The sequence below is a fragment of the Rhinatrema bivittatum genome, chromosome 2 (assembly GCF_901001135.1).
Source record: "Rhinatrema bivittatum chromosome 2, aRhiBiv1.1, whole genome shotgun sequence".
Lineage (NCBI taxonomy): Eukaryota > Metazoa > Chordata > Amphibia > Gymnophiona > Rhinatrematidae > Rhinatrema > Rhinatrema bivittatum.
Genome location: NC_042616.1, coordinates 427,739,556 through 427,750,009, shown reverse-complemented (window position 1 = coordinate 427,750,009; position 10,454 = coordinate 427,739,556). Strand labels below are relative to the sequence as shown.

At 46.5% G+C, this 10,454-nt stretch overlaps 1 protein-coding gene across 1 annotated transcript in view; it reads right to left on the bottom strand.

Annotated features, from left to right (window-relative positions):
- Window positions 1–1,447: 1,447 nt before the first annotated feature.
- LOC115084891 (cytochrome P450 2D15-like) overlaps window positions 1,448–10,454 on the bottom strand; it is a 100,354-nt gene continuing 91,347 nt past the window's right edge. The window contains exons 8-9 of the mRNA XM_029590280.1: window positions 5,847–5,988; window positions 1,448–3,479 (exon numbers count right to left, since the gene is read on the bottom strand). Of these exons, the coding sequence (XP_029446140.1) occupies window positions 3,301–3,479; window positions 5,847–5,988 (321 nt within the window). The 3' untranslated portion in view covers window positions 1,448–3,300. The remainder of the gene's footprint in view (window positions 3,480–5,846; window positions 5,989–10,454) is intronic.

Here is a 10,454-nt window from a genome sequence, read left to right as displayed (position 1 = left end):
TATTCGATTCCAAAAATCTGATAGACTATTTATAATATTTGAGGGCAGTGCAAATGTGAGGCTGGTTTAAACGAGACTCTGGCCAGGTGGACTGCAGAGTCAGCTTGTCAGTTTATGTGATACAAGGATTCCAGAGGGCCTTTGGGACCAGTCTATGACTGCTCCAGCTTCTTCTTGGGCAGAGTCGTCATCTTTGGCCCCAGAGGGCATGTATAAAGCAGCCACTTGGTCTTACTTGCTTTCCTTTATGAAGGACTATAGCTTGGATATTTCTGCTGGGGAAAACAAAACCTTTGCAACTAGCCTTCTCGAGGCAGCCTTGTTTAGAAACATGACAGCAGAAAAAGACCATATGGCTCATTTAGTCTGCCCCTCCTTCCAATCAATTTAGCTTTATAATTTCCATCTCTTCCTTAGAGATCTCCTGTATTTATCCCATGCATACCTGAATTCAGATACTTTATTTTGTCTCCACCACCTCCGTTAGTAGGCTGTTCCACGCATCGATCACCCTCTCTGTAAAGAAATATTTCCTAAGATTACTCCTGAGTCTATGCCCTTTCAACCTCATTGCATGACCCTTTGTTCTAGATCCTCTTTTCTGTTGAAAGAGACTCAATTTAAATACATGGAAACCTTTGAGATATTTGAATGTTATCATATCTCTCCAATCTCCCCTTTCCTCCAGGTTGTACATGTTTAGATCTTTACGTCTATTCCTCTAAGCTTTAGAATGAAGACCAATGACCATTTTAGTAGCCACCCTCTGGACCAACTCCATCTGTTTATATCCTTTTGAAGGCGCAGTCTCCAGAATTGTACACAGTATTTCAAGAGAGGTTTCACCAGGAACCTATACAGGGACTTCCGCCATCTCAATTTAATTGGGAGCTTGAGTATGCCCCACTTGTCTGGACTGCTGTAGCAGGATGATAAAGAGGAGAAATTTACTCTTACCTGATACATTTCTTTTCTTTAAATTCTGCTATATGACTTCAAGACCTTCCTAGGAAGTTTGGGTCTCTCTGTATTTGGAGGAGTTTCTGTTTTGCAGATCTGATCCTACTCTTCATTGAGGGGAATTGAGGTTTTCCTGTCTTTTTCTATTTGTGCCTTTTTCATTGTTCCCCTGTTTTGTTCTAGGGAGGTTTTGGGCGATATTATTTCTTTAAAGATCCTTCTAAAGTTATATGAAGGTTTTGAAAAGTTATGAACAGTTCCTGGTATCTACCTTTTTTTTGCTTTGTCATAAGAATACTGGCTTTTTGCCTGAGCTGCACCACCATAACTATCTGTGATGGATGCCATAGAAAAACTGTGTTCTCTACCTCCTGTTCTGATAGTGGGAAATAAACCCACACATTGGACTGGCGTAGCAGGATTCAAGAAAAGGAAATTATCAGGTAAGTGTTGTGGGCACAAATAAACACTGAATACCAACAGCCAGTAAGAGAAAAATCTTTACTTTTTTACTATAAGATATCTTAGGAGTAGTGTTTACCAAACAATGCAGAGTAAATGCCAGCTCAGCTCTTCTGAACCATTACACTCAGTTATATACATCATCACCGCTAATTTACACACCAATGAGTGAGTGAGTTTGTTTGCATAACATTTTCCTAATTGGTTGGCTTTATAATATTGTCTCATATATGCTAATAAGACTGGATTCTTGTAAGTCATATAGAGGCTGATATTCAAAAAAGCTGAGCTTCTAAATTTAGGTTCCTAAGCTAGGTACCTATTTTCAGTTGAGATTAGGTGACTAAGTTTTCAGTTAATAATTCACATAAATTTAGGCAGCCTAAACCTTAGACTCAAATTTAGGCCTGTTATTCATTTGCCTAGTTTTAGGATCCAAACTTAGGTGCCTAGTTCAGAAAATCAGTGATAAGCTCCTAAGTTTGTTTCCCTGCTCTAACTCTGCCTCTGAGCCCACCCAGAGGTCAATTTTCAAAGGATTTAGGCTCTTAAATTGACTCCTTTGAAAATGAATTATGGCTGAGTACCTAAAACTGCTAAAAAGTGAGTAGCTGTCATGCGAGTGCCCATAAACGCATATATCTCACCATACACAAAAATACGTGCTCTGTTATAATCTCTGCGCCTACAAGGCTCAGTCTGATACTCTATATAAGGACCATTGTAAGGGGCACTTTTATTCGGGGTGAGTTTTTAGGAGATGGGTTGGGGGTTAGGGGGAGTCGTGTTACAGACACATTCAATGGTATCCATTGTCAAATTGACATCATTAAATAATTTTTGACCTTATAAGTGATGAAAAGGAGTTGATTTGTACAATGCAGCTAGCAGAGCTTGAAATGTACAAATCAACTTAGAATTTTTTTTTTTACAGTCTGGAGGGCCGTCATTGTCACTTGGGGGTGCGGGGACTGGGATCAGCGTCGGGGGCTACATTTGACTTTTGAGCTTTTTGAAAGGGGGGCTTCGCCCGTCACCGCGTAGGTCTTTTTTTTTTTTTTTTTTTTACATTTTGGGAGAGTCAGGAGTCAATACTAACCCTGCCCAAATGCCTCGTTTGCAGTAATTTCTTTTTCCTGCCGCGTTAAATGTGCAACGGAAGCCTTGGGTCCTGTTTTAGGGTCCCTGGCCTCCTACCACACATTTAACGCATTTCAAATTGATATAGTTATTTTATCGTGGCTGACTATCTTCTCAGTTGGCCGTGATAAAATATTTACATTGTATTGACTAGTAATGACCTTTTTTGCATGCATTTGCATTATTCATGCATGCAAATCACATGCAAAGAAGGTCATTGTAATAAGGGAGGGAATCTGGTCGGGGAGATGAAAAATATCATGCATATTGCATGATATCACACGATATCACATGCGTTAGAACACTACCGTGGCGTAACGTATCCAGTTCGATGCCTAAATTTAGGAGCTCAGCTTTTTTGGGATTATCGTCCTCCTACATTTTAGGATCCTAAATTTAGGAATCCAATGAAACTAGGAGCCTAGATTTAGGGGCTCAGTCCTTGTAAGTTTTCACAAGGGCCAATTTAGGAGCCTAACTCCATAAGTTAGGCTCCTAAACCTTTGGAAAACTGTTCCTCAGCACTTTTTGAAAAATGAAACACCCAAGATTAGGATCATAAAGAAGAAAAAGAATTCTATAATGAAAATATATTTCTGCACAGCCAATGGGGAGATAAAATTACAATGCCTAGCGGAAGGATTGGCAGGAAAGTGTCAGATGTCTTCCGTATTCAAACATTTCTAAATTAATGTACAGGGTGTGAGTGCTGCTAGGAAGCTGCTCATCAGTGGAGGCCTATCTCAGTTTGGCACAGAACTGGTAGGGATGAGGACTGAGTAGAAATGCAAAGCAGGCATCCTCTCGGGGTCTGGGCTGGTTCTCAGGGATAAGGAACGTGAAACGCTGCATGAGGGTGGTGAAAAAGAGGAAGAGCTCCATCCTGGCTAACTGCTCCCCCAAGCACACACGGCGACCTGCCAGACAGAAAACATTATTATTATTATTATTATCATTTTAGGTTAATCTTTGTGAATTTCTGTAAAGCTGTAACTCTCCACTTCTGTCACTCTCTCTTCCGCACACAGCCCTGCTATTGCACCTCATGCCTCCCCTACAGCATTCCCTGCTATTCCAGTATTAGCACCCCCCACCCCACTCCATCCACACAGTTTTGGCAATATCCCTCAGCTCTGACCTGTAGAGCTAATTTTGCATGGAAGATACAGTCTCTGTGTCGGATTTTAAGACCTACGTGCGGGCGTAGATTTGTGCGCGCAACCCGGCGCGTGCAAATCTACGCCCGATTTTATAACATGCGCACGCAGCCACGCGCATTTATTTATTTATTTTACAGTTTTTATATACCAGTATTCGTGTGTACATCATATCGGTTTACAGAGCACTTAACAAAGTTAACAAAGTTACAAATAACAAGGGAGGGGAGAACAGGAGAAATCAAGGGACACAGAACGCTGTGTCCAAAGAAACACGGAGAAGTAATTTTTTATACAAGGTGATAAAATACTGTACAGGGAAAAGTAACTATATATGCCGTACAATGAAAAATGTCTGTAGATACAAGGAGATAAAATGCGGTGTCAGGGTAGGACGAGGTCTATTCTGGATATGCCTGTTTGAAGAGCCATGTCTTGAGTTTCTTTTTGAATTTGCGGGTACATGGCTCTAAGCGAAGGTCGGGGGGCATAGAGTTCCAAAGGGTGGGGCCTGCGATGGTAAAGGCTCGTTATATAGTGGAGATGAAGTGAGTGGTCTTGGGGGACGGAGAGTATAGGCAGCTTTTGTAGGCTGATCTGGTGAGTCGGTCAGAAGAGAAGAAGTGGAGGGAGTTTTTAAAATCCGAGGTCGGCGCGCACAAGGGGGTGCACACTTGTGCACCTTGCGCGCGCTGAGCCCTAGGGGAGCCCCGATGGCTTTCCCCGTTCCCTCCGAGGCCGCTCAGAAATCAGAGCGGCCTCGGAGGGAGCTTTCCTTCCGCTACCCATAACCATCCTTCACAGGCTTATCATTGTACATATATTTATTTATATTTATTTTAAACTTCTCTGGTGTTCATTTACGGTTTTTTGCTTAATCGACTCTTCGTTCGCTAAGTGTCTCTCTTGTTAACAGCTGCTACCACTACCCCCTGTATTATCCACTGTTATCCCAGTTCTGTGTAACCCTGGTTCTATGTAATGCTTGTTGCAATATTGTGTTCCATTGTAAACCGATATGATACGTATCTTGTTACATGAATGTCGGTATAGAAAAGTTCAAAATAAATAAATAAATAAATAAATAAAGACCCCCCCCCCCCCCCAACCTTTATTATTGAAGTTGCGCCTGCCTCTGGGCAGGCGTAGATTGCGCGCACCGGCCAAGTGCCGGCGCTCGATCCCCCGGCCTAGTAGGTCTTCGGAGGCCTCTGGCCATGCCCCCACCCCTGCCCTGCCCCTCTTTTCAAGCCCAGGGAAAACGCGCATCCCGGGGCTTGCACGCGTTGCCGGGCCTATGCAAAATAGGCTCTGCCCGTGCAGGAGCGGGTTTTAAAGGGTTACGCGCATATGTTACATGCGTAACCCTTTTAAAATCCGCCCCTCTGTGTGTACCCAGACTCTTTCCCTTGTCTACATGACCCTCCCTGCATGTGCCTTTCTCTACTGCTCAGTGATACACAAACTTCTCTGCTGCAAACACCCTGCCCAGGAGGAAAGACTCAAACACAGACATATCAAAAACAGCAAAAATGCCTGTACAAATATCCAGTTAGAAATCCAAATTTCATTACAGTTTCATTGAAACCAAACCATAGACCAGAAGAGAGAAATCCCCCAATGGCTATCAAAAAGCGCTGGTGAGTGCTGTCACTTTGTTCAGCCTCTATTTCTGGCCCCGTAGTTCCTCCTTTCCCATTTTTCTTCCAGCTCAGTCAGAACCAGTGCTGGGATCCTGGTGCCATGAACCTTAATTCATAACTACCTGGAGATTTCCCGCCCCCATTTTAAACCTACCGCTCCCACTGTTCCTACTCTGGTCATTATAGCAACAGTCCTGAGGCCGGGAGCCATGCACCAGGGATCCTTCCAGGATCCACCAGGAATCACCATTATTGCTGAGGACATGATTTCCCGCCCCCAGGGGCTCTGAACTTTGCTTCTGTAGCATCTCTAGTCTTGGCTGACGCAGGATGGAGAAGCTTCGATCCAGGAATTCACCCAGGGACCTTCTGCATGGACGTGCACAGCACGTGCCGCTGAGTCACCAGGCTGGCTCCCTGAGCAGGCTCTTTTGCTGCTGTGGATGTCTCCTAGTGCGGCACAGACTGGCTGCTTGAATGTTACCTGCTGAAAACGGCATGAAGGCCTCTCTCTTCACAAACTGCCCGTCCTTGTCCAAGAAATGCTTGGGATAAAACTGGTGTGGCTCCTCCCAATAAGTTTCATCTTTCAGGACTGAGGACAGATTGGTGATGACAGTCGTCCCCTGAGAAGGTAAAACAATAACAGGTGATCAGTGGTGAAACCAAGTGAAGTACCTCGGATGGAACCATACAAATAAATGTTGGTCTTAAGGGCAAATGTCAGGAAAAAGTCAAATAAGAACTATTGAAAAGCGAAGTTGCTTGCCTGTAACAGGTGTTCTCTGAAAACAGCATTTCAGCAGTCATACAAGTGGGTCCTGTAACTGTATTTGGCACAAAAATGGACAGACTCTTCTAGAGCCTTATTTAAAGCAATACGAATGGGTTTTGACAGAAAATCTAAAAGGAACAAAGTTTAAAAAGATTATATTTTAGTGATCTGCTGGGTCACAGTAAAACAAAGACAAATCTGATGATTTCTACAGACAAACATGAACTAAGAACCACCACGGGGCCGTGAAGTCTGGGGACTACAGCACATGAGCAGTAAAAGGCTTTTATTTTGTTACAGCAAGCTCTGGAAGAATTCCTCCTGTTCTGCACTGAGCACAGTCATGTGATTCACTGATGTGACTCATGAACCTGTTTGTTTTCAGAGAAAAGAAGAGATTTCTTGGATATTAAACATGGTGCAAAAAAAGATTTTCAGATTGCACATAATATGGTTCTCTGAATGACAGGAAAATAAGTACTAAAAACATTAGGCAGTCTTTCGCTGAGCAATAGAAATAAATGCATTGTTTCCAATGGAGATTGTGTTTTAAAGAGTGAGAAGTGTTAACTTTTAAAGATGTTTAAGATTTATGATAGTTGTGTATTAAGATGAATTATCAACTAACAAGCCGTTAAGCCCGTCAAAATGGGCTACATTAAATTTTTTTTTTTTCGGTTTGTTTTCGGACACGGCACTCTTCTACACTTCTTCTCCCTCACTCCCCCTTCCCCTCGCTCATTCACCTCGGTCATTCATCTTCCTCCCCCTCGCTCACTCACTCCCCTTCCTCCACTCACCAATTTTTTTTTGCAAACCCGTTCAAACAGGTGAGATTCCGTCCGTCAGACCGGAAGATCAGTCAGAGCCACTCTTCTCCACAATGTCTTACCCTTCCCACTTACTGACACACGTCCTTCCATCCCCTCTCATCTTCCCTTTCCTTCCCCCTCACCTCATCCACAACCCCTTCCCTCTCCCAGCCCTCCACTCCCTCTTTTCTCTTCTCCATAATTTTACCCTTCCCATTTGTTCAGTCACATCCTCCTCCCTTTTCCTTCCATCCCCTCTCATCTTCCCTTTCCTTCCCCTCTCACCTCATCCACAACCCCTTCCCTTTCCCTCAGCCCTCCTCCACTCCCTTTTTTTCTCTTCTACAGGACTGGCTGCACCCTGCTGAATGTGGGATATGCAGAGTGGGAGGAGCTCCACTACGGGGACCTGCCTCTCTCCGTACCTCCCTCCCAGTGTACTGTGGCTTCCCAAATGGGCGAGATTTGCTCTGCTCGTCCCTACTCCCTCCCCCCTTCCCCGGCGGAGGAGGAACGGGCTGAACCATTTCTCAGAGCGGCGACTCGTCTGCCCTTTTCCTCTCCCCTCTGTGACACCCAGCACGTCGCGCAAAGCTCTCTGGTCCGCACATGTGCGGTAGAGCTGCTCTCTACTGCGCATTTGTGGGCCGTCGGTCAGAGCCCATTTATATTGTAGATAAATATTTGTAAAAGTACTCCCGACAGACATTGTTATTGATTAGATCAGAGGTTCTCAACTTTTTTTTGGTCGGGACACACCTGACAGATGGTTCTCAAATGCGTGACACACTGCTCATTACAATCTACGGCGGAAATAAAAAAATAAAAGGCCCCGTGTTACTTTTATTGCTAAGAATGACACAGAGGAAAAATAAGAGTACTCTCTCTGTTGCGCGTCCTGGCCACATTGGTGCCGCAACCGGGCCCTGCTCACCTCGCACTTCCCTCCACAAGCTCCGGACGTTCTTCCCTCGCCTCGGCTGCCAGCTCTCGGCATCCTCTGCGCCTTCCACGCTCACCACTATCCTCGCAGGCCTCACAGCAAAGCTCCTGTCAGGGCTCTGAGTCCTCGGCCCCGCCCCTAGGCCCGCACATGACCCACGTTCTGCCCTTTAAAGGGCCCAGGGCGGGAACCTCGGCCTGGACGCCGCCCGATGATGTCACATGAGTCTCAGCATATAAGCGAGGGCCTTTTCCCTTGATCCTCGCCTTGGCAAACGGGTTGTCACTTAGAAGAAGCTAGTTGCCATCCTGTGTTCCTGCGTTCTCTTCCTTGCCTGTTCCAGTGTTCCTGTGTATTCCAGTGCTTTTGCTTTCCTGTGTTCCATGTCTTCCAGTGCTCCTGTGTTCCCATGGTCCTTCCTGTGCTCCAGTGTCTGTTCCTGTTTATTTATTTTAAAGTTTTATATTTATTTATTTGAAAGTTTTATATACCGCACAATGGGTAGAAAGCTATCCGTCTAGGCAGTGTACAGGGTTACTTACATACACAATAAATTAAAAACAATACAATTTATACAAAACAAGCTGTACTTGTTGGGTACAGCTTGTTTCTGCAGGACAGAAACAGGACTGGGTAGCAGGACAGCTGTTTCTGTCCTGCTACCCAGTACTGATCTCAGTACTGACCTCGACTAACCTGACCACGTCTAGACTGATTCCCGGTATTGATCCCTGCTTGCCTCTGACCACGATTGGACCGCTCCCTGGAACTGACCTCTGCTTGCTACTGAATACACTCAGACTGATATCTGGGACTGACCCTTGCTTTGGCTGACTACCCTCGGACGGATACCCTGGCTTTGACCCTTGAGCTCCCATAAGGACACTCTCTTTGCTGCCCCGGTGACCACCAGGCCAGCCTGTTCGGACGCTACCCACAGCCTTCCTCTAACTAGATCTATAGGCGCTGCCTATCTTGACCTATCTTCAGTTCCTGTCTTACTCCATTGGTCTCCAGTTCTCTCTGTACTGGTCTAGTCCCGTTGATCTCCACAAGCCACGTACCCTTGCTCATGGTGGGCACACCTCTCTGCTACCTCTCCGGGAGATCCTCAGAGGCCCACCTAAGTCCAGGTGATCCGGGAATCCAAGGGCTCAACCCAAGGAGCCCCCGGACTGTTATTGGTGAAGCTCCAGCTAGTCTCATTCTCCTTGTGTGCTCCACCTCCTGGTGGCAGGCACCCCTGGGAACCCCCAGAGGGCCGTACCAATCCTGCGCCAGGCAAAGGGTCCACCTCCAGCGCAACAGATTGTCAAGGCCATGGACTTGGCAGAGTCCTCCGCCTTACAGGCCTTTCCAGGCCTAGCTACATGCGTCCGGGAGCAGCAACAATTCATCGAGGCTTTGGCCAACTCGAGGAATCCAACCTGGCCAACCCAGGAACTCTCGCCATCAATGCTTCCTCTGCCTCAACGCCCTCATGGGCACTGCTGGCCCTCCCAGCTCTTCCCCGTTTCAATGGGGATCCTCGTCTTTGTCAAGGTTTTATCAACCAATGCTACATGCAGTTTGTACTCCAGCTGTCGCTGTTCCCAGATGAAGGGACAAAGATCATGTTTATCCTATCCAGTTTGGAAGGGAGAGCCCTTGCGTGGGCTTTCCCACTTTGGGAGCATTCTGACTTGATACTCCAGCAGCTCCCTCAATTCATCTCCACATTCCGACGCACCTTCGATGTCTCAGGCCGACAGGCGGTCGCAGGCCACCATCTCCTCCATTTTTGCCAGGGATTCCACTCTCTCTCAGAGTACACCGTGGAGTTCAGAACCCTGGCTACAGAATTGGTTTGGCAGGAACAGTGCCTGCGGGCACTCTATCTCGAGGGCTTGCCGACCGCCCTGAAAGACAAATTGGCAGTCCGAGAGATCCCCTCATCATTGGAGGATCTCATAGCTCTCGTTGGACGGATTAACCACCGCCTCTGGGAACGATACTGGGAGGTAAAACCCACTCAACGACTGGCCCTGGAACTTCCTTGGTTCATTATCCCCAGATCAAAGGCAACTCCAGTGGCACCCTCACCACCAGAAGAACCTATGCAAATAAACCTCAGTCATCTTACCCCTGAGGAACGCCTCCGCAGACGGACGTCCGGTCTTTATCTATACTGTGGAGGTCCTGGTCACCTCATCCAGATCTGTCCAGTGCAACCAGGAAACTCCAAAGCCTAAGCTCGGCAGGGGTTCCGAGCTTGGGCACTACAGTTATCGGCCCTCAACTTCTGCTGCCTGTTTCCCTCCTTAGGGAGACACACTCCTTCTCCACCACCACCCTCGTGTTCAGACGCTACCTGCAGCCTTCCTCTAACTAGACCTATAGGCGCTGCCTATCTTGACTGGAGGACCTCCAGTTCCTGCCTTACTCCATTGATCTCTGGTTCTCTCCGTACCAGTTTAGTCCCATTGATCTCCACAAGCCGCGTACCCTTGCTCGTGGTGGGCACACTTCTCTGCTACCTCTCTGGGAGACCCTCAGAGGCCAATCTAAGTCCAGGCGGTCTGG